General features: G+C 39.6%; 1 protein-coding gene across 1 annotated transcript in view; it reads right to left on the reverse strand.

Moving 5' to 3' along the window:
* Positions 1-25,654, reverse strand: part of kcnh2b (potassium voltage-gated channel, subfamily H (eag-related), member 2b) — a 298,591-nt gene that overhangs the window by 18,320 nt on the left and 254,617 nt on the right. Inside the window, exons 7-12 of the mRNA XM_084747800.1 lie at positions 13,650-13,829; positions 11,957-12,063; positions 10,557-10,695; positions 5,870-6,024; positions 5,592-5,686; positions 4,652-4,792 (exon numbers count right to left, since the gene is read on the reverse strand). Coding sequence (XP_084603926.1) covers positions 4,652-4,792; positions 5,592-5,686; positions 5,870-6,024; positions 10,557-10,695; positions 11,957-12,063; positions 13,650-13,829 — 817 coding nt within the window. The remainder of the gene's footprint in view (positions 1-4,651; positions 4,793-5,591; positions 5,687-5,869; positions 6,025-10,556; positions 10,696-11,956; positions 12,064-13,649; positions 13,830-25,654) is intronic.

Below are 25,654 nucleotides of genomic sequence, written 5' to 3' on the forward strand. Positions count from 1 at the left end.
AATAGAGAATAACAAAGATGTAGTAGGATGCATCAGAGCAGTGTTGAAGGAAAGATGACATATCTGTATTTTATGGAAGTACAGATTTATACATTATACAGTGAGTGTCTTTGTAAGGGACCTTAAGACTCTCTAAAGTTGTACTCAGAGTCTATATATGTAACCAAAGGTGACAGTTGATTTGCAGATGTGGCTCCAAACTGTGGAATAAACTATCTCTGACAATCTGTTTTTTCTGTATTCTGTTTTATACTTCAGCTAAAATGCAGACGTATAAAACTTACTTTTATTTTTTTTAGATTCCTTCATTTTAAAGGGACACTTCAACCCAAAATCAAAAATGCATTGATAGTTTTGGTGTGCGTTGCAGAGTGTTAGAGATATCTGCTGTAGAGGCGTTTGTTTTCTCTTGAATACACAGGAAGTAAATGGCACTCGGCTTGTGTTGAAAAAAGTAGCAATGTCTCTTTCCAGACGACTGACTCCTCATATCATGATTATAGTGAACAAACTTATCTAAACTTATTCTTATTATTATTATTGTGGTATTGATAAAATGTGCTGGAAATGTTCAAAAAGTACTGAAATCATTTCACCAGTGTTTATACTGGAAACCTCTTAACAATTTGAAATGACATAATTTCCTTTGCAGTGTCAATGTTGTCATTGACACAAAAACACACCTTACTGTTGTGCCTGTGTATGAAATTACTTTTGTTACTAAATTTGGTTGCTGTTGGATGGTATTTTTGAGTCTTTCTATCTTCAAGATTTTCCAGGCATGGTAATTATGCATGCTTATTGCAATAATTAAAATTGAAACTACTAATTACTAATTTAAAATATGATTAATTTGGAACTTTATTATGGTTTATCATGAAACTGCCAGCATTTCATCCCCATTAGAAATCATAACCCAGTTACTCAAGAAAATCAACACACAGCTCAGCTGGGGAGAACATCACTAATATTTACATCATGCATTGTCATGAGCATGACAAGATATTTTTGCAGCTTTGAACAACACAAGTTCCATTATATTGGAGAGAAAGTAGACATCTGTATGACTGGTTTCACCAAAACTCAGCAACTCATGACAAAAATATCCAGATGGATAAACAGTGCTACAGGTAAGAGAAAAAATACATAATTTTGATTTTTAGTTTATCTAAGTTAACTATTTATTATATGAATTTCTACTTGTATTAGATTATATAGGCATATTAGCCTTTTCACACTGCAGGACACCCTGGTGAGTGCCACATAAATATGATACATAGACTGTATCATGCAGTGTGAAGCCATGATCTTGCTCATAGTCAGTCTGCTCATTGATTAAAGAGACTAACAGTTAAATACTGTGTCTTGAAGTCAATAAAAAGATTATTTCACTTTTTTTTTTCAGGTTTGTCCTAAATCAGTACTTTCTGTCACAATCTGTCCGCCCTCTGTCTCAGAAAGGCAATACATTCTATGGAAACATGAAGAGAGAATTTCCTACTAAAAAGACTTGAAGAAAACCAGAGAGACTCGTTTTGGTCTTGACAACCTTAATTAGGTATACTGGCAGCATACAAGCATTTCTACTCATGTATAAAAATAAATACTTTGTAGTATGATGATTTTTCCATTTTTCGACGTGTTTCAACTGATTGGATGTTTGTAAATGGAGGCAGTCTCTTAGTTTTTATATATGTGTAGAAATGTTTGTATGCTGCCAGTAAACCTGATGAAGGCTGTCCAGACCAAAACGTTGGATATTTAATAAATCAGCAGAAAGCGAGACAGTGTGCGGGAGTCTTTCTGGTTTTCTTCAACTTGAATCTTCCTCTGACGCATCTGTCATACATTCAGGTGTGCAGAGACCTTTTTTAATACCTCTAAAAAGACTGCAAGTTTGGAATATACCCACTGAATCTGGACAAGTCAGAATTATGAACATCTAACATGAACATGAATATTCAAAAGCATTTTTTGTCCTCAATGAGGGAAGTGAATTTTGTCAACCCACCTCTAATACTGAAGTTGTGCTAGGAACATAACAGAGTCAGTATGGCCAGGAGGAATCATTACATCAACAATGTGTTAAATAAAGGATTGGTTCACTTTTTTTTTCAGATCTATTCTCGCACAACAGTCACATAACCACATGCATAGTGAAAGAGTTTTATGTCGCTGTAGTTGTTCCTCCTGTCCTGATTGGCACTATAAGTGGTGGGGGACTAAATCCAAAGACCTGTTTCTGTGTAAAAACTGCATTACAAGTTCAGCCACTAAAAAGACTTTGGTAGATATCCACTTGCCTGCTGAATATTAGCTTCAGATAAAGTTTTGAAAGCATTTGTACCCTGAGGATTGTGGACTTTGTGTTCTGTTACATTAAAACAGTGTTAAGAAGGGATCTCCTGAGGGCCAGTACAGACAGGAAGAATTATTACAGCATAAGCATGAGAGTATTGCTTGAAAAATGTCTATTTTTTCTCTACTACATTTGAGATGTTGTTATTGATATGATAACAGTATATATATAAAATGGACTCATCAACTAATTTAAATTGTAATTATAATTTGAACTGCAGTTAAATACTATGACCAACCAAGATAAGAACATGATCATACACACACCATTTGTGGACGCTGTTTGCCTTGGAGAGAAAAATCTAAACATAAGAAAAAAGTTCCTATATCACTCGTACAAGTAACTTTAGAACCATACAGTGTGTTTTTCTTACACGAGGTCAGTCCTCTAGAGAGCAGACAGAGCAGGAGTTTGACTGATCTAAAAGAGTTTTGTCTGTAGAGGACAGAGTGTTTTGTGTTGTATCCTTCATGAGCCTCTCTGTTTTGTCCTGTTGTCATGTTGGATTCTGCCAACCTCTCAACCTCTGTCAGCTCCCATCACTGTCTACACCACCCACTGACACGGCCGTGTGTGAGTGAGTACTGTGTATTTCTGCACGTGTCTGTCACAAGGGACACGATTGATCCCTGCCTCTATCTGAAAACGTTATACATTGTTATGCAATTTCACAGTGCGTTCCCTTTTAGAGCGACAGAACTTTGCACTTCAAAAATGGAAATTTTACAAGCTGTTTCATTTTCTGGCCAAGCTAATGTCAAACTGTCAGGAGGAGGAACAGAGCCAAAACTAAAAATAAAAACCAAAATAGCAGCCTTGTTGAATAAGTGCCTCCAAGTCTTTCATTTGAACCTTGTGTAACTGTAACTACAGTAAAGCACATATTGATTTTTTTCAATTTTATTTCATAAGCACAACACAAAATAATGAGCACTTGCACGCCGTAACAAAGCGGTGATTAGTTTCTAATCACTTTTTGGAATGCGAACTACTTTTAAATGTCATATTTATTTTTTTCATCCTATGGCTGGCCTGATCAATGAGGTGCAGGGCTCTGCCAGACTGCAGAAGTAGTTACTCTGTTGAGAGAAAACTGAGTTGATAAGCATGAGAGGGGATATTACAATCCCTGCTGATGGATTTTTATTAATAAATCATTAAGTGATATGCTTTCAGAATGAAAAGTGTGATCCATGGCTCTGTCCAGCCACTGTCACTATAAGAAGAATAGTGTATGAGAAAAGAAAAAAAAAACACCAGAGTGATTGAAAACTTCATCCTGCTGTGCTGACTGGAGTCGGCAGAAAAGTTCAGAAGAGCTGGAAGAGAGGGACATTTACCACAAATCATGATGACTGTGTAATGGAGGGACTGAAATTAAGTCAGTTGGTTCATTTACTTGCTGAATGTTGCTGAAATAAATACAGTACAGTATTTACAACTTTTTAAATCTTTCCTCCAACACACAGCTGGTGAATGTGCGGCACGTTCCGGCAAAAATAGACCAGGCGAGTGAAGGTAGTTGAGAAAAGTAGTGTGAGTAAGACATTACAATGATGAGGTGGAGCGCATTACTATACCGGCTAGAATAGCACCGGATCATCTCCAGAAGCTATAATGGACCCTGAATGCAACAGAGCTGGATGTGATCACACATTTGCAGGTAGAGTGTCTCCACTGATTTTATCTCAGCAGATATCAGGTAGGTTTGTCAGTGGACTAAGCTATTTGTCACATACAGGGACAGTTCACTCCAAAATTTAAAATGCATAGAAAGAAAGTATATTCTACTGCGGAAAAAAAGTAGTTCAGGTAGATTCTACAATAGAAAGAAAATTGTTCCCACATGAAACTGTTCACAACTATGTCCACGGATTATCTAGAATAACCGAGTCATTATTTCTGGAAAGAGACATTGGTGTTGAGTTTTTCAAATGTATTTTTTTGGCACTTTGAGCAGAACAAGCTGAGTGCCATCTACTTCCATTATAATGGAGAGAAGGCAGACATCTCGACAGCCGATATCTCCAAAAACTGGCAGTTCACACCAAAACAACCTGGATGGATAAACAGCACTACAGGCCAGAGGAAAAATATGTATTTTTGATTTGAGATGAACTGTCCTTTTTGCTGCTTGTCATCCCCTCTTCCTCTCTCCCCCATTTCCTGTCAATCGTCAGCTATACTATACTACTAAAAGCCCCAAAAAGTATGAAGAAAATCCAACCAAAGAAAAAAAAAAAGCTTTCTTCCACCCACGTCTGAAGCCAAAAAACAGTTCCTTTTACTTACATCCTATGAGCATGACACAGATGGAGAAGATCTTCTCAGAGTTGGTGTTTGGGGACACGTTTCCGAATCCCACGCTGGTCAGACTGCTGAAGGTGAAGTACAGGGCTGTGACGTACTTGTCTTTGATGGAAGGTCCTGAACCTGGTGTGGAAATTTGACACAAATATTGTAAAACATTCTTTACTTAAGAGAATAACAGATGATCACTGATGATCAATCCACAATCAAATAAAGAAGCACATTGATTTCGATGAAGCGATTCTAAATTCTAAGTCTGTGAAATAACAAGTTAAAGGAGAAACATTTGAAGGAGCTCCCAGCAACCAGCAGTAGTCTTCAACATTTTCCCCTTAGCTGATAGAGAGATGGGGCAGAGTGCCTACTATATATTTTGTATTGAGTATTTTCAGGTCTTTGCTCGTTAACACTTATGTAGCTGCTAATTCAGCAGCACGGCTAACGTTAGCAGTGTTAGCCTCACCCTCTGGACTTCTGCAGAGCGGAGGGTATGTCAGGAGTCTTTTGCTCATGGAGTTAAAAAGAAAAGACCCATTACGGCTCACATTGTAATATATCTCCAACTAATTCACTGTTATGGATAGGTGCAAACGATCACATGACTGCACAAGGATTCATGGGTAGCCTTTTGTCAGTGTTGTGTAAATTAAATGTTCTATTTTTTTTTTTTTTGACGAAATAGGTCGATTTATCTTTACTACATTGGATTCATGTTAATGTGTACTTTCAGACATATTTTAAGTTTTAAAAAAAATACTTTGTAGAAATGATGCATGATTATGAGGATTTATAAAGACTTTATAACACCTTATAAATGCACTGTAATGTCTTATAGATGTGGTTGTGATGCTTTATAGACATGGCAGTCACAGAAAGTGTTTTTCTAACCAGTAGTAGTGTTACATGATCTTTCCTCTTGTACCTTGAATGGAGTCATTGTAGTGTTTCCCCAGTTGGTCCCCCAGCGTGTGGAGCCAGCCAATTGAACCGCTCCTCTCTACACTACCGATGGCATACCTGTGTAGAAAATAACAGTTAGAATATGATTATACTTTACATAAAGACTGATTTTTAGCAATAATTAGGACAGTGTTGCTACGGCAGACACAATGATGAGCACAGTGCAGACATGATTATTCCCACATCCCTCCTCTTCTCCTCCTCTTATCTAATTCATCTGACAGTCTTATGAAATTGTACCAGATGCAGGCCAGCCAGTGAGCGATGAGGGCGAAGGTGCACATGAGGAGGAAGAGGACAGCTGCGCCGTACTCCGAGTAGCGGTCCAGTTTCCTGGCTACACGCACCAATCGCAGGAGACGGGCGGTTTTCAGCAGTCCAATCAGGGTGGTGGTCTGATGGGAGTCGGGGAGACGCAGAGAAAAGTAGAGATAAGACACTGTAACGTGTGGCAGAAAGCAAAGTCCCTCAGCTCTGATATCTCCTCACACCGTTCCCACCTGCTGTCATCCTGTCACACACACACACATTTACACACACAAACAGGTGGTCCACCAGCGGCCTTGTCCCAATGTGATTCGCTGTTGTGGAGGTGGTAAATCCTGACTCCCTTTCATTACATTGGGCTGTCAATTCCCTCTCTTTTCTACTTGTATCCGGCTGGCCCCCTCTGTGTCCATACAACAAATAAATAACAGGCCGATTACTGCGCTGGCACACAGCCTAGTCCTGCTCTGTGCGTGTGTGTGTGAGTGTGTGTGTCCTCACAGTAAATTATAGCTGTCTGCTGAGGAAAATCGCCACTTTCTTGGCTCTGTGGCCCCTATCGGACAGCATCAATGAAGTGAACCTTGGCAGAGCTTTCCCTGGGTAGTATTTGAATGTTGGGGAGTTTCCACATTCATCATTATTGGCTTGCTGAGTGACTTAATCGCAATAAATACAATTATTTCATATTTATTACACGCTTCACATTGCTTATAGATGCATTACAAGTCCCAGTTGCTCTGTCAATGGAATTACCCTGTGCTGAGCTGCTGTGTGGGAAGTATTGTCAGAGGGCTCCAGCAACCTACAGTGTAACTCACTTACTCCTTCCTCTAACTCCCACCTCTTCCTCCAGACACCCACCCACCACTTTCTTCAATTCTCCAACCACCTCCACCACTTCACTCTCCAATCATTCAGCAATTCACAGAAGCTCAGTGTCCAGCATCCTATTGCACTGGACTGAGCTTATTATCTTCATAATTGATTAAAGTGACACTTCAGTAGTTTTACACATGTTGCTCACAGCTGTTTAATGTCTGGAAGTTTTCTTCAGTTTGTCATCAGAGTTGTCTCAGATTGAGACTGACATTTTTTAACAGAAAGCTGGAGATGTGAGTATTCAGGAGGCAGAGAAGGTCTAATGAAAGATCCTATCAGAGTGCATTATGATTAAGGTAGGATCCATCCATTCCATTTGTGGAGTATGACTTATACCAGACTCTTAAAGTCAAGATATCTCAGCCTCCGCTGCTTTGATTATGACCATTCTTTTTTAAAATCTGTCTCTATATGCCTCAAAACTCATGGAAGTACAATTACGTTATCACTGCAGTAGGGCTGGGTAATATGGACAAAATCAAATATCACAATAGTTTTGACCAAGTCAGAAATTATACAAGAGCACATCTTCTATCAGTTGAGAGTGCAGGGCCAGATAGACACGGTCAGATCATATAATATCCTGTTTATATGATATATTACTTGACCTAAATCCCCCAACTACGACCATCATAAAAGCAGAGTGGGAAAAGGAATTTGGTACTTGGATACAGAGTGACTTGTGGGATGAGAGTCTAGGTTACATACACACATGTTGCATGAGCATGCATCACTGTTTAATGCACTTTAAAATTTTACACAGACTACACTATTCCAGGGCAAAGTTACATCAAATATTTCCAGAGGTCTCTCCTATTTGTGAAAAAAGTAATTCAGAGGAAGGTGATCTACTTCACAGCTTTGCTGTCTGTTCCAAAACACAAGCTTACTGAGTTGATATCTTTTCTTTTTCCATCTGAAGTACTCAATGCCCACATAGACCCAGACCCAATTTTGATAATTCTGGGAATATCCAAAGTTGTAAAGAAAATTAAACAGGCACAACAACGTCTTCTGGCTTATGGCCCCATTACTGTAAAGAAGCTAATCCTATTATTCTGGGAAAAGAAAGATGTTCCAGCTTTAAAATTGCAGGTCACAGGACCAATGGGCACGCTTCACCTTGAGAGAATCCAACAAGCTGAAAGATTTTGAGAAGATTTGGCAGCCTTTACTCTTGCATCTTGCAGGTGGAGCCAAATTGTAAATGCAGTCAGGAGTTGGGATGGGGATGGAGATTTTTTTTTTTCAAATTATTTACTATTTATATATTTATTTTAGATGTAAGGAATATGTTCAGCCTGTGTTTTTGTATTAAGTTTGTCTATATGGAAAAATAAGCACTACAATACCTTATTCTGTAACCTTTACAATCAGGCTTCACAATAAATATCTTTGAAACAGTTTTGACCAAATACCTCAATATCTATCTATATCTTCAAAATGACATTGGTGCTTTTTCAAAAATATTAACATAACGAAGCTTTTGATAAATAATCCTCACTGTGGATATAAGGAGCACATGGGTAAAGGAAAATATGCTCAGAAAATAACATCACTTCACTGATGCCATATCATGATATAATGTTGCAAATCTAAGACGATATCTATTCTCATGTCACAATATTGATATAAAATCAATATACTATTCAATATATACTGCAGTTCTCCCTTCATCTGCAGATTATTTTCTATATCTGTTGAATCTTTGGCCAGGAAAAAAAAAGAAAAAGTAATTTTAGACCAATTACAGGGAACATTGTTATATTAATTGCTAGCATAACCTCAACAATCTATTAGTCAAGTGAACATTCAAAAGCATAGTGTATAGCATAAAATAGAACATATTTTCTTCTTTATTGTTAGTACCAAATCACAGACTGTGTCCAAAATCACTCTTTATAATGAAGTGCACTGCACTGTACTCCTTGCTATTTGATGAAAGTACCTTAATTGTATGTGCAGAATGTAGACTTTATGTAGTGCCCTGAAAAAATTAACAGAACATAATAAAAGCAGTGCTCATGGCATGCGATATCTGCTAACAAACCCATAACGCAATGTGTCAAATCTTGTACTGCAGATGAGAAAATTACCCTTGTGCCACTCTACAGCTGTCAGAGATGACGGGAAACGACGATGATTCATAACTGTCTGAAGTCTAAACAAGCTCTGCAGGCAAGGTATGAGAGTCTTATATAGGGAGAGGTGAATGGGTGAAGAGGAAGTGATTTTTAGAGACAGACACAGTTCTTTCCAGGAAATTACTTGGACATTATAGACTCGCAGAATAAAGCAACAAATAGGGTCCAAAACTGTGGATTTTGGGAAGGCCATGCCTCTCTCGCCGCAGGTCCAACTGACCTGAAATTTGCCACACATGTTCAGCACAATGCGCTTTACAAAAGTCTGCATGATGGATTTTTTGCAAATTAGCACACAGTGGAAAACAATACGATGAATAAACAGTTTTGGATAATGGGTCAATCAACACCAAATTAGGCATGCAGCACTACAATAAATGATGGGTTGTAAAACATGGCTGCCATCAATCAAAATATCTTGACAAAAGATGGGGCTTAGTAGGAAATTGGCCATAACTAAATAAGCATTAGTACAATCATCATAAAAGTTGGTAGACAGATATCTTCAGGCTGTGATTGGAAATAAATCTACTGAAGTATTTTGAGTCAAACCCACAGGGGGCGCCACAAACATAAACTTAAACCGCTGAAAAACAGTTGGACAGAATTTTGCCAGTTTCAGTGTGCATGCTCAGGGGCATTAACAAAATTGATTGGTATAACTGGGTGTGGCCTATTAAATATGAAGATGCCTTTGGGCAATCCTGATTAAACACACTGGAGACATCTGTGACCGCACACACACACACACACACACACACACACACACACACACACACACACACACACACACACACACACACACACACACACACACACACACACACACAGCTTTGTTCAAATCTGATAAAGGGAGGACAAATGGCAGAACTTTGAGTGTGCTATTATTGAAATGCTGCAGGCTTTGTGATGATGAAACAAAGTGTGTGATTGGTCTCACTCCTTCTTTAAACAGAATTAAACTAGCTGAAGTGACTTTGCTCACCTTTGTGAAGTCTGAAACCTGCTCATTGTTGCTCGCAGCTTTAATTTTGACCAACTGAGCTGATTCCCTCTATTGAGCACAGAGAGGTAATTGCTGCTTGCTCCTGTATTATTACTATTAAATGTGCAAGGATGTTAAACAGAAGAACAGCAAATCCTCATGCTGGAGAAGCTGATAGCAGATTATATTTAGTATTTTTCCTGAACAAATCACTTCAGTAATTAATTAATTATCAAAACTATTGATTGAAGACAATACTTAATTGATTAATTTTTCCACAAGCAGTTTGTACACTGAATTGTGCAATGTAAGGCAGACACGTTTCGTTTTCATGCTCCACCACAGCTGACTGCAAATCAACTTCCCCATGGAGACAATTAAGTTATGAAACAAAAACTAGACCACCACTGCTTCTGTCTTTCTTCCTCGTATTCCCCGTCTCCCTCCTCCTCTTCCCTCTTTGTATCCTTCTGTTTCTCATCTCCTCTTTACTCCATGAGATAAAGTGACTGGCAGAGATGGCAGACACGATGTCGATGCGGCGATTCTTTTTTTTTGTTCTCTTTATCTCTCCCATCTCCCTGCCACTTGTCTTCTCCTCCCTCACACCTTCTCTGCTGTGCATCAACAGCCAGCCGTCTCGACGTACCTCCTCTCCGTTGCGGTAGATGAGCAGGTCAAAGGGGATGGCGGCCACCATGTCGATGAGGAACCAGCCTTTGAAGTAGTGGACGGCGATACGCACCGGGTGGCTCACCACCTCATCATTAGAGTTCACATATGTTGTCCTGAGAGGAAGAGTGCAGATTATATTTAAATAAATAAATAAATACTGACACCAGATCTACTACTGTAAAAAAATCATTTTGTACCATTTACCATGAAAGGTTCAATTTGTAAGATGTGGCCACCTGTTGAAGGGAACTCCAAACATATATTATACCCAGACTAAACTTTCATTACTACTGCTCTCTATAGTCTTTGCTATAGTTACTTTTGGCTACCCTACTAGCTGCCGTTAGCTCACTTAACCCTGTAGTTAGTGTCCCATTGCTGACTGAAGTCTGGTCGGACCTGTAGTTCGGAGGACTGGGACAATGATTTGTAAACACTGCAGGCAATGGAACTGGGCTCAGCAACCTCTCATAGGTCTTTTTCCACCACACGGAGACAGCCCCCTTTCCAGATCAAGCATCTAATTTTGAACCAAAGCATTTACACCAAAAATAAATTTAAAAATATCAGGTTTTCCTTGAGCTGTGCGGTGCTCTCTGCTGATAAAATCCTTGATTGCAATTGTTCCGCTAAAAAGTGGTAGAAACATGGGCTGGTTAGCTAGATAGCATCAAGGTTCCAAGAATCTTGAATGGAACTGGAGCTAATTTGGTGGAAAAGGGCCATCAGTGAACTTGGCCAGACTGGGACCAAACAGCAGCCTCAGAGACTGACAGAGGACTTGATGACCAGGATTATTGTACCAAGGTGATTTACCGTAGCTCCAATCAAGACCATGTCTCCAGAAGCGGGAGAGAGGTTGGGCACAGAGTTAGCACGGAGCCAGAATATTATGACATCTAATGTAGTGAATTAAAGATTTATTTTTAACCAAACCAGAGTTGGTGATTGTGGAATATTAAACCAAGACCTTTATGAACAGTTTTGCTTGGTGTCTGTTTTACGAAAAAGCAGTTGAAGGTGTACAGACAATAGGTGTAAGAATATTTGCTTACATTTTATTATATTATTACTGTCTAAAAAAGCTAAGAGAGTGTGTGAAAATAGCAAACTCACTGCAGGTCACTGAAACTACGGTGCAGTTGTGGGAGGGGGAGATGGAACTATTGCCTCTTGAAGTACAAGACAGGACAAGCCATGGCTAGCAGATTAGCATGCTAATTTCAACAGATATCTTTATGTCTTTGAAATAATGTCATAACTGTACTTCATATTCTGTTGTTGATGTACGATATTTTTTTTTAAAACATTTTAAATGACAATACTGGCCATATCTTACACATTGCACTTTTATTTGTGTGTCTAAAATCAGACCTGAAGTTGATGAGGATGTCAATGATGAACATGATATCCACTATGAGGTCCACCACATTGAGAGGAGAACAGGAGTAACCACAATTGTGCATGTTTGCAGCATCTTCCTGAGAAGAGAAGAGAAGAGAAGAGAAGAGAAGAGAAGAGAAGAGAAGAGAAGAGAAGAGAAGAGAAGAGAAGAGAAGAGAAGAGAAGAGAAGTGAAGAGAAGAGAAGAGAAGAAAATTATCATCTCATGCTCTAAGAATAGAACAGTTCTGTGTGATTACCTCCTTGAAATGGATTAGCATTAAGGATGTCAAGATAATTTGCATACATATGTAGACACAACATGAAGAAGTGACACAAAAACCCAGCAGGATCCAAATCTTGGGAGAGGCTACAGTGTCTCAGCACACAAAGCAGGAGTAAACAAAAGCTATAGTAGTTTTTTTTCCTCTGTGAACAATATGACTTAATTTATCAATATTTGTCAGAGGATGTTCTGTCACTCAAATGACATTCAGAGTAGAAGCTATTTTTCTGTTCTGCTCTGTTCATTAACTTCATAAGCACCAACTGTTGATGCTGAAACAATGGCAAATTCAACATTTCCTATATGTGCTTCACAATGAAAGAGTTGAAATATAAAGACATTGTGACAGAATCTTACTGTAGGCCAGGCTAGCAAGGTTTATGTTACTAACAATTAACCCGAACCAACTTTCAGTTTATCTGGAAAAATAGAATTTTTCAACACTTTTTGACTTAGACTTGTCCCCAAGGGGGAATTCCTTGCATAACAATGTACACATCAGACAACAAACCAGCAAACCAGTCTGTGCTGTCACAGCGGCGCATAACTCATGAATCTATGTTGTCAAACTAACCTCTACAATACTGGAGCATTCAATCACAGCATATAATATGTCTACATATACAAAGTTCTGATCCTTAAATGCTTGTGTTATTTGTACAGGGCTGTCCTCACCTAGAACAACTAACTATACAGATAACCAGCATCCACATCCAGCGTTTATGAACAATAAGTTCTGTAAACAGTGGCACATACCAAGCACACACTGCGTATTTCACCTGTGTTGACAGCAACAAAATTTTGTTGTTTCGTTGTTTCAAAAATTGTGAAATACTGCATCCATGAGAGTTTCTTGAGTGTACAGTCATGACTGTGCACAAAAAATAAATTGGCTGATTGGTCCAGGTGTATGTGAGATTAGCTGCGCACAGTTCCAGCCCTGTTAATCTCTCACACACACAGACAAACACCCACATCCACACACACAGTGCGAGTATGGTCTAGACAACTCTATCTGCTCTGAGATAACTTTATTAAGATCTGATGCTGTACAAATAAAAAAGTAATTAAATAAATTAAGTGCACACACAGCCCATCGCACAATCTCCTCTGAACTTACACCTGATGGAGATAATCATTTTATGTATTTTATTTATTTTGTTGCTGCTGTTGCAGTTGTGGTGTGGACCACCCTCCACTTGAATTTTTAAAACAACAAGATTTATATTTATTGTTATAGTTATTGCTCGTGTTGTGGGCAGCTCTTTAGGACCATATATTGTATAGAAGTAAGTTCCCTTTGAAGCACTTTTGTGATTTGTGAACAGGCGATATAAATAAAACTGACTCGACTTGACAGCGGGCTCATTAATGATTCTATTCATGGATGAGACCCCACCTGGTCGTTGAGGAGGAATGCGGCTGAGTAGGGCGTCAGGATGGCGGTGTAGATGACCAGCAGCAGGATGAGCCAGTCCCACACCGCCTTGAAGGGGCTGTAGTGCAACACCGTCCACTTGTGGATGCGCGGAGCCTGGAGCTTGTACTCTGGCAACACATCTGCACCCAGAGACAGCACCTGGGTAGAGAGACGGGGGACAGAGGGCCGATCAGACATCGAATAATAGGAGACAGAGACGAAGGGAAGGCAAGTGAGGAGGCAAAGGAAGAGGAAAAATGTGTAGAAAAGGGGAGGAAAGAAGGGAAAAATAGTCTATATCAGCATGAGACTGTGTACATAAAGCAGTTTTGCGATGGAAAATGAGTTGACAAACAAGCAAAAACACACACACAGGCACACACACACATTTGCACACAGCCTGAGTGCATATAGCAGCTCCATGAAATATACATCAACCTCCATGACATGTGTGCTGTGCTTACACACTGGCTCCAACAACAGCATTTTGCAATTACAGCGATAGAGCCAGTGTCCACTGAAGATGAAGATGACGAGAACTGTTCTGAAGGCACTGACCCTCTTAAGGTTACCCTCCCAGGCAGCATGTCCCCCCCCCCCCCACACACACACAGTCGTTCTAGATGTGCAGATGCACAATAATGCATAGATGTCGGCACATATACACACATACAGCAGCCATGATTCCAGTCACATCCTCTTTTGCTCTGACACAAGGGCTTTGACTCAAAAGTGACAAGTGACAAAGAACCGCGTCTACCCGTATTCCACACATACACATACTGTATATACAAACACACACACACAGATCCATCTCCTCTGTCTTCCACCTCGCACACAAACACATTAAAGCACAAACACACACCAGGAATGAAATCGTGGGTATTACGGAGCAGTTCTAAGTAGCTTTACTTGCAGTAATGTATTCCACCGTCTGCACTGCACTCGCTCTGGATGAGAGCAGGAATGAATCAGTATAAAGAGGCATTAGCACAGCCTGCCTTGTGTCTCTGCTTAATAGAATCACACGGTGAAGTGCAGAAGCTCGGCTGCTGTGCTGAAAGCAAGGGCAGAAAAAACACTGAGCATTAGAATGCAAGTGACAAATCCAGACGGGAGTTCTGACTGACTTTCAAACTGTGTGCAGATGTATGCACAAATAAACAGTGGAATGACTGAAAGGAGAAATGCATGACAATGAAGGTGGCTTACTGTGGAGGATATGACTGTTATTGTTGTTGCCTGTATCAAAATATGAGGGACAACTCATGATATGATATATGAAACTATGACCTATACTTTAATAATTACCTCTCAGATACTGTCTAAAAAAGTACATAAGCTTAACAAAGATACAATCAAGTTATTATTATTCTTATGAAAATTAGGAAAGTTAGACATCTCTGTGCTCCAATAAATTGGAGTTAAAATTAAACAGTTCATTGCAAACTTCAAATCTAAATTTGAAGCTGTTTACATCCACATCAGATGAAAAGTGGAGGTATAGTCCGTTTGTGCATAATAATGAAAATCCCTCAGTTTTAAGAGACTGAAGGGAACTGGAACAGACAGAGTCAATTTTGAAATCATTTGGCTGCGCATCCTTTGCAGTCGACTGTCTGAAGTCTGTGACCGGTGATCCTCTGCCAGGTTTCTAGGTGCGACAAGCAACTTCGCTTTCTAGTTGTCTTTGTGGCTTTTTGCTGTCTGGTCTTCAGCAGTGAAACACATTTTTAGCAGGATTGAACTGAGCTGACTGACTTGGCCATTACTCTGTTTGGCCATAAGAAAACTGCTCGGTTGCCTTGGCTGTATGTCAAGGATCAGTTTCCAGGAGTTTCCTAAGTCTTATACTGTTTGCCCAATATGGATATAAATACCAGTCATGCTGCAGATCAGGATTTTCAAATTCAAACCCAATGCATGGGTACAGAGTCACTGTACCAGCAGATCCTCATACCTACACGACAGTATTGGTTGACTGCCAATAATTCCTGAATCAACACATATGTAGGGCTGTCACAGTCTGGATTTTTCTTCCTACTGCAGTGAAAAAGGCAACACATCCCCGTGGGATGACGATTAACCCCAACTGCCCAAATAATGATGGGTTTTTGGACGTTATTGAAGGATACTGTCTTAAGTGTAGCTCCTTTAAGGAACAGGGCAGTGAGTAGCATGCGAGCAGAATACAAGAGAGGCAAAGAGAGCAGCAGGCTGAGAGTGACGTGCTGCTAGTGGAGCAGAGGAAAAGGTTAGCAGTAAATTGTGTGTCAGCTAATAAATGCTGCTCCTTGTCAAGAAGGAGAAAAGTCTCATTTGTTGTTTCCCAACTGCTGGAAATAGGTGATGGGAGTTGGTTCCAAAGTAAGCTGAGGAGGAAGACTAACAATAGCAACACCTTTGTGCCTACAATGGCAGCACCAGTGAGAGTGAATCCCTTTCAGAGGCTTTGTTATCCTGCTGTGAACTGCAGTGTCGTTGTAAAATAAACCCATCCAATGATAAATCCAACACTGTCTGTGATAATCGTCCATTTTATATTATATCTATTTTCTGTGTTGAAAACAGTTGTTATGGTTGTTAGGATGTTAGGAGGGTAATGGTGACTGTGTTATTGTGGTAATGATGTTATTGTCACAGCCCAACATATATGACTGTTGGACAGTGCCAACGACAAGCAGCACCACACCTTAAGTACATCAGATAAGTCACAGGATGTAAAAGACACATGGTTAACATTGTGAAACGGTCGCAAAAGTCATGTGACGTAAGTGACATAAGTCTGACTTAAGTAACGTAGAACTTTACATAAGTCAGCTTTAACTTTTGGTTTCACACAGGACATGAATCACAGTCTCTGGGGTAAAAAGTCATTTCTTTGTCTGACCCATTCTTCCACCCCCACCTCCTCCACAAATTACTTTCTCACTCTTTAATTCTGCTCCCTCGTAATTGTTACAGCCACTAGAGGTCACCACCTATCAATAAACAATAAATTAACTTAAAAATGGGTCATCAACAACTATTTTAATAATCAACTGGTTTGAGTTTTTATGTTTTTAAGAAAAATGTCAAAAATCTCTGATTTCAGCTTCTTAAATGTGACATTTTTTGGGGGCTTCTTTACTCCTTTCTGACAGTAAACTGTATACTTTTGGGCTGTGAGTAAATTTGAAGACATTTGAGGACATCATTATAGGCTTTGTGAAACACTCATCAATATTTGTCATAATTTTTGGACATTTTAAAACAACTAAGATTATTGCCTGATTAATCGACTATGAAAATAATTATTAGTTGCAGCCTTAGTCTGCACAGATGATCTATGTTGCTGTTTTTTGCTGAGTACAGGCAAACTGCACATATTGTATGGTTTGTACTGTCTGGTAATGATATTAAATAGTCCTGTCACTTGCTGCATAGTGACCATAATCATTAAAAAAGTATTAAGAAGTCAGAAACTTTTTCTGCAAAGGACTATTTTTTTTCCCCTCAAAATGATTTATGCATTAAACTGCATCTATTCTGTGTGACCATGTAGGGCTTTCCAAACAACCGCTGTGAGCTTGGAGCAAAAACATCATCAGCAGTGCAGCAGGACAACAGACACATTAGTATGCAGGTGGGGTTGACCCGTGTTTGGCCTGGGAGGCAGGGACAGGTACAGCAGACTGACAGAGTTCCAACACAATCTCGAGAGAGAGGTGGGGGACAGAGTGTGTGAACTGCGTGACAATCAGGTCAAAACAAAGAATCAAAAGTCAAGCAACACATACCAGCAGCTATAAAAGTCGAGGTAAATCAATACAAGAAGGTCTTGTTTTGTGACTCAGATACCATACTGAGTCCTGTATTCCCCATTGGCACACTTCCTTCACCTGTTTTTTTTCAATTCACTCCATTTAGCCTTCATTACTCTTTATTCCTCTCTCTTGTTCCTGTTATTTCCCGCCCTCCCCTTGACCTGACAATTTTTTTTTCTAATTTCATGTTTTCTTCCAGCAATCCTCGCTCCACCTCCTTCTCTTCTCCTACACAGCCAGCAGTCCACTCTCTTTTCACTCACCCTGTTACCTATTACCATTCATCCTGCCTCACATCTCACCTTCCTTTCTTCTCCTGCTTGAATGGCCGGCATTTCATCCCTTCAGCCTTTCTCTCTCTCTCTTCCTCTTTTCTCCTCTGACTCTCAGTCACCCTTCGTCCTCATGCTTTTATTCTCCCTCCCACTTTCATTATCACCCACTCTCTATTCCACTATCCATCTCTTCTTCACCTACTGTAGCCCAGTGGCAGAATTTATGTACAGTACTTATTATTAAAACATCTGGTATACGAGGATGTGATATCCCTTATTCTCTCTGTATTTCTGCAGGAGTTGCTCTTATAGATACCAACATTTGGCAAGATAACAAGTGCTTGATTTATTATAAATGAGCAAGAAATATTTCAGTGTATATCTGCTCTGTAATTGAGACAGCAGTTTCATACTAAGCCAGCTCTTCAGAATGCTGGCTTTATTTTATGTATTTCTGTATGCAAGTCCCTGCTTGCATAAATTACACATTTTGTTCATAGAAACAGAATACTGAAGCTCTTTTTGGCAACTGTATGAATTATCTAATGTATAATTACTAATCAGTTGATCTGAGTGTAAGCATGGGTGAACTGGTCTGCCTCCATCTTTCTATGGAGAATACAATGTAATGCTGGCTTGGTTTGCTATCAGTTAGCTTGCGTGGCACATGGCATTCAGTACATGTAAGAACTCTGTACATACAGGACTGCTGTGCTGCATGAGTCCATGCAAACCCAACTACTACCACCTAGGGAGCATATGGGGGTCCTATATTCCCAGGGTATTAAGTTTCCCTGGTCCTACGCTCCCAGGGTCATAAGTCCCCATAATATTAATTTCCCAAAGTCCTATGTTACCAGGGTTCTATGTTCCAAGAGCCCATGGTACACATGGTATTAAGTTCCCAAGGCCCTATGTTCCCAGAGTCTTAAGTTCCCATGGTATCAAGTTCCCAGAGCTCTAAGGTCCCATGGTATTTAAGTTCCCAAGCCCCTGCATTCCCAAAGCCCTACTGGATGTTCTATGCAATCCCCTAACCCTAACCTGTTATGTGCACTGTAGAGCTGGGGAACATAGGACCCTTGGTCATGTTTTCATTATGAAAACTTTATGAACATAGGACCCTGGAAACAGAAATGACCCTGTTTCCTTTCAAACAAGTCTCATAATCCACAGCCTTAATTCTGTGAGGCTACACTTAGACACAGTTATAGCGAAAAGCCAAAGTGTTCTAACATGCTCACACTGACAATACTAGCATGCTGATGTCAAACAGGTATGATGTTTACCATGCTAATGTTTAGCATACTAAAACATGTTAATTAATACAAAAAACAAAGTACAGCTGGTGGAATTTCAGTTCTGAAATCACCATTGAACAAATGGAAATGTTGACCAAAGGATGGGACAAGATGAAAAATAATTACAACTCATCATGAGAGATTAAGATATTAAATCTTATGGCAATACATCTGACAACAAATGTCATGGCGCAGGGGATTATCAAAGTCAGTAGGATGAATGAATGTCTGTGCAAACTTTCATGCCAATCTATCCAAAAGCTGTATAGATATTTCAGTCTGGATCAAAGTGGTGCGCTGACCAACAGATGGACAGTGCCAACCTGAAAGCTAGGCTATAAACATGGTAAAATTCTAAAGAGACTTATTATGGGAAGAGTTAGAGTTCAGGTTTGATTCAACTTTCACTTCATGTTAGTGTTTCAGCCTAACTGACTGGCTGACCTGAATTTGCTGCTTCAGTACCAATTTATAGTGCTGCAACAAAGAGATCAGTTGCTTTTCTGGCATACGTTGCCTAATGTCGAACTTTCCAAAGAGCTGCAGCATAACAGACCTGACCCTCTGAATGCAGGACAGAAGTGTGTGAGAGAGTGTTTTTACCAAGCCCTGAGGAAGAGTACCGTCACGTAATGCTCTGCAACCCAAAAACACTCAGCCAACTAACTAACAAACAGAAAGTTTGTTAGTTAGTGTAAAACTCAGAGTTTCATGCATCAATAGCCAACTAACTAACAAACAGAAAGTTTGTTAGTTGGTGTAAAACTCAGAGTTTCATGCATCAATAGTCTTCAGTAAACTAAATATCTGAGGGGCTGATCAGGGATAGCAGCTGTGGGATCCTTTCAGAGCTCAGAGCTTCTGTAAGCCCCACCCCACCATCAGCTGTGCCCCCCCCCCCTACACACAATCTGTTTATCATATTTTTAGTTGAACAGATATGGTCTTAAATATAACACATGTGAAAGACTGAGGAGGTTAGAAAGGACACAAACATACATGGTGTTTTGAAAAATGTGACTGGAACAGACGGGAGGAAGTTTTATGCCGTATGCATCGACTAAAACACTTCATTTCACACCGCTAGAAACCTTTGCCATTTTCATTTCTATCCCCACCTGTCTTTGATCATTCTGTAGTTTCATGATTTTTATGGCTTAATTTTGTTTGAGTGTGAACTTGGCATTTCCTCTCATGCTGGCTTTGCGGTGCCAAAGCCTTCTATTGCTTCAGGCTCTGTGCTTTGTTGCTTTCTGATCAAAGGATCACCTACAGTGGCCTACTGGTGACAGCTGCTGCATTCACACATAAATATTGTATATGTTAGGCTTTAAAAGTGAATAGATCCAATGTAGAAAAGCATCATCTTCCTCTTTTGCCCTCTACTTTTTAACTTCAGGCACTTTAAGGTCCAGATATCACACAAACACCTAGCATTATCTCAGGTATCACTAACATATCTGTATCCAGATTTGCACACATTAACACGTTAACAAGCGTGAGCTGACATAAACTGCCAGCAAACACAGACGTGAGCACACACCCAAACACCCCTACAGTTCAGTCAAGTGCCCCTCTCAGCTGCGCATCCTCTCCTGGAGTATCTTGCGGGTTATTTTTAGCCATCTGTGTGAAACTAAAAAAACATTGCCACAAGGACTCTTAAAAGTGCAGATGTCAAGACACATTTAAGTGCGGATAGGGCACAGTTGTATATGAGGACAGCACTGGAGGGAGAAGACTTGGGGCAAGGGGGGGCAGTTTACAGAGCTGACCGCCTGCGCTATGAAGACGATATGTTTTTCTCACTTCACCCACAACAAGCTGTTTCTTCCTGGCGTCAGTCGGCAGAGTGGGATCCCCGGTCCAGCAGACAGCAGCGTCATCAGCGAATTCTGCACATCAACTCTGCTGGAGTTTGACATTTATTCCTGAAACCGATGGGATTTGCCTGGACTGCATCTGACACACTGGGTTTAGGTCAGATTGAATGTGCTGAATTTTCTCATTTATGGCGAGTTCACACTACAGGACTGTAGCCCTGATTTTTCACTCATAGACTATCTAGTTTTTGGAGATAGTCGACAAAAGCCTGCAGATCAGAGGCAAATCAGCGTTCGCTTGGAGCTGCAAATCGGTGCTTGAGCACTATGTGTGAACTGTTGAAAGACTCAGTCTGAGAGCTTATTGATGCCTCACAGAAAGAACAGCAGCCAGAAATCACATCATATGAAACTAGAAGACCCAAGGCATCTTTTGGTACCAACCATATTATGCTAACTTGGCAAATAGGGGGCCAAATAATGGTCCAAAGTAAGACTGCAGAATGAATTGAAATATTATTGAAATCATAATATGGTCAATTGCAATATCCAGATCACAGAAGCTGCAATTTTGAAGGTAAAATGTACAACAAAGCATTAAAATGAGCACTATATTGATGCAGAGATGCCTAAAAATCTTCTCCAGGTGTGAGAAAAAAAATATTTGTTTGGCACAGAGCCCAGCAAATATCACAATATCTGTCATAAGAACAACATGATTTTTCTTTCTTTCTTTCTTTTTTTTTTTTTTTTTTTACCATATCGTGCTACTCCAAAGAATTTGGGTGAGGGAAAAACTGGCATGGCCATTTTCAAAGGGGTCCCTTGACCTCTCACTTGAAGTTGCCTGAATGAAAAGAGGTTCTATGTGCTTGTTTTTGCATGCAGCATAAATGTGCATTTTTCGTCTGTCTTATTTGAATACGCTTCTGCCTACTGGTTTCCCTAACAAGTACTGATTGCATGAATTAAGTGGAAAGCTGAAACTCTAGTGGATTCAATGACCTCAGCTGTATACACATATAATTATATTACTTCCACTGGTTCATGCAGACTCTGATCTATAAATAGGCAACATGAGTAAGTCAGTCAGAAATTAGAGTTTAAAGTTTCTCCCGAAATGTAGATTTGTATTTCTATCATGTTGTTGTGAAGGTGCCTGGTTGCTTGTAATGTTCAAAATAAATCAACAAACATGAATGACATTTATAAATGAATATTAACATTAATAAACATTAAAAGGGGTATAACTCATCTTTCTTTGAGATTCTTTATACTTAACTGACATATTAAATTAACTTATCAGACATTTTATTATTTTTCTATTATGCAATCACTGAAATGTTGAAATGACTCAAACAATTGACATACTTCTCTTACAGGGTACAGAATCAATAGCATATTTAAGCTGTTAGTTTTAAATACACAGTTACGGGATCAGAATTCCCCTTATTTCTGATGAACTGATGACTGCTTCTCTTCAGCTAATAGTTGTCTTCTTCTGCATAGCTCACTGTCTGATCCTTCTACACTTTGCACAGCCTGAAAGATTAGCCTTCTTTCAGCTAGTAACAGCCTCATATATCCCATCATACAAAACCGGCATATGCATTCCTCCTTCCTGGGAAAAACATTGTGATAGAATTTATTTTCACTGTGAATGAGTACATGGTCAGAGGACCACCCAGCACCCTAATGAGGGCCTGATTTGGCCCACAGGCTGCAAATTGAGTACCACTGCTGTAAGACAGAATGTTGTGTTAGTGTGAACAGTACGGAAATATGAAGACATTGCAAGTCATGTAGTGTGACCAAGGTTTAAACTGTTTGGCTTCAATCTATCAAAACAAAAAAACAATTAAATTAGACATTTAGAGGCCATTTGAGATCCTGGTCAGTATAATACAGGCTCCATGCAGACAGAACTGGATTTGTTTTTCATTCAGAGTCAAGTCAAATACAATCCAAAGCTCAGGTTGTCCATTAGACTGCTGCAGTGTCAGTTCTACTTTACATGACACTGTATGCTTTAGACTGACAGGAGAGCAGATAAGAGGACCAGAGGAGATGACTTGTGACAAGATATAAACCAAATTTAAACCCAAAATGTCAGATACATGGTACGCACCTGCTAAACCTTCAAACCTGTCATACTCTCTTTACTTTCTGCAATGTCACTATTCAGTGAGATGACAGATGAATATAAGGATAATATTACAAGTTTAGAAGTCTATCCTCATTATTATTTATTTATTTGCTTTAAGTCATGGAAAAGACAGGAGGACACATTAGTACCCAGAAGTCCTTAATACTTCACAACACTGTGGGCACCAAAGACTTTTTAAATTTAATTAAGCTGAAGTGGTTGAAGAGTAAATAATATAAAGGAGGAAATTAAAGGAAAGATGGAGAGATAGAGAGATAAGAAAAAATACAGAGAGAGGAGAAAGGAAATGACACACAAAGATGGTCAAGTGTTTCACATCTTCCACTTCATCTGATGAAATTTCTTCCTTTTAAAACTTTTTTCCCTAGAACTGATCAAAGATAAGGTACAGAATTTGTTTAAAGGAATGAGCGCCACAACTACAAAGCAGCTCAAAGGACAAGGTTACGGTATTGACTCAGTCTGAAGTTAAGAACTCTGAAGGTGATGACTCACCTTTTACAGGCAACAAATTTTAAATAGTACACACACACACACACACACACACACACACACACACACACACACACACACACACACACACACACACACCTGGGAGGTGTTCAGCGCTGCTGCAGTCCTATAAAGGGTGATGACTGAATAGCCAAAGCCCCTTCCATGATTAATCTTCAATCAAATCTTCTATTGGTGCAGAAGACTGAGCCACAGGCACACACAGCTGCAGAGGTATATATATATATATATAAAGTTTTGCGCACAAAGTTGCAAAATCAAAAGGTAAGTGAAGCTGGAAAGTCAAAGTTCACCTGAACAACCCGCTTTTTGTGTCTTTTGCACTTAAAAGAAGCAGTATTTTATCTCTTGAGAGAGAATTTGCAACAAAAGTGGAGATGAAAAATGTGCTAAAATGTAGAGATACTGTACATCATCAGAGTTCACGGACATCCAGAGCATTAACTCACAATATAACATTATATACTGGTGCAAGTTGTATCCTGCTTAGAAAAACTTTCTTTAATTGTGTCTGATCAAAAAATGAATCAGACAGAGTTTGAAAACGTCTTTGTCAAGCGTCCTTAAAACTTGACGAGTTCAGCTCAATTCTCTGTGGTCACACTCTGGCTTTTATCAAACTTGACACCCTGTCTGTTAAAAACTCTGTGCAGGTCTCAGAAGGGAGAAAACAAACCCTACATGGTATGAGGTTAACGGCAACCCAAGGCATTCAGGCAGGCACGCACCATCCATCTGCTTGGTAGGGGTGTTGATGGTTTTGGGAGGTTTCCATTTCTCACATTGTGTGAGATTCGTTTGGCAGGAAATGCTTGTGTAGATGGGTGTAAACTTGACAAAAACATTAAAAAAAAAACAAAAAAACAATTACAGTCCAAGCATGCAGACAACTGGATACAGAGCGTGAAGACAAAAGAAAAAAAAAAAAGCTGAGTTTTAGTCATATTTTTATCCAGACATTAATTACCATCTTTTCAATTGGCTCTTTGTTCCAGTTTAGAGTGAAAGAGTTGGAGCGAGGAAATTTTCAATCAAGTGTATTCCAACAGCTCAAAGCATCATGGGAGTGTGTCTCTTCACTTCCTGTGGTGTTGTATCTGCCTCATGAGAGTTGGTCTAGTTAAAAAGTGTTGGATATTTTTGAAATTTGAAACACAATTTCCATTTTTGTTTTTCACGTCTCATGATGTGTGGAAAGCAAACCCACATCCGTGAATGTGTGAAACCTCACAGACACACTCACTCTTTGACAAACACGCACACAAAGCAACACTAACATTTTACTCAAATCCTGCATGGAAATAAACCGGATGTTGAATATTACATAGGATGAAAGGAGATCAATGGTTACCAACTGCTGTTTCCTACTGAACACACACACAGAGTGCACCAGTCCCTTGTGTCTCAAGCCTTGAGGCATAAATGTAGGAGTCAAACTGCTGACCTCCTATCAGCCTCTTTGTTTTGGTGCTGGAAAGTAAAAGTGACTGCTCATTAGAGAACTCCTTGGAGTGCATTGTATTTGTATGTGCAACACGTTCTCACTCCCAGTGCATCAAATATGGCAGCTTGGTCAGAGGCCCCACGCTTCAAACTAAGACGTTGTAGGAACCTCTCTGGTGTCAGTTTTGCATGAGCAGCATTATGTGGTCAAGGGATTTTTTTTTTAGAACCCACCTACGGGGTTCTGCTCCCCTTTACATTCAAGGGGGTTCTAGCGAGAGCCCTTTTTATATCACGGTACAAAGAATCCTTGACAACAATTTCCTCAAGGATTTCAATGAATTGTGAAGAACTCCTTGGATGAAAAGGACTCTTAATGGAACCTTGATGACCTATTTTTGGAACCCTTATTTCTAAGAGTGCAGAAATAATGCTGGAGAGTCAGAGTGAGAGAGATGTTGAGAGTGAGAATGTCTTTTGTCTCTTACGTGATGCACACTTTGGGTCTGTGTGTCCACTTGTGCGTTTATGTATGACAGGAAGTGTGTGCATGCATCCATGCGTGTGCAAGGAAGCAGACACATATTGATGTTACAATGCATGTCATATGTGTCACAATACATGAAAATACACAACAGTATATGGGTCATATATGA

Source organism: Lutjanus erythropterus, chromosome 21 (genome assembly GCF_056507025.1).
Source record: "Lutjanus erythropterus isolate fLutEry1 chromosome 21, fLutEry1.hap2, whole genome shotgun sequence".
In the NCBI taxonomy this organism is placed as follows: Eukaryota; Metazoa; Chordata; class Actinopteri; order Lutjaniformes; family Lutjanidae; genus Lutjanus; species Lutjanus erythropterus.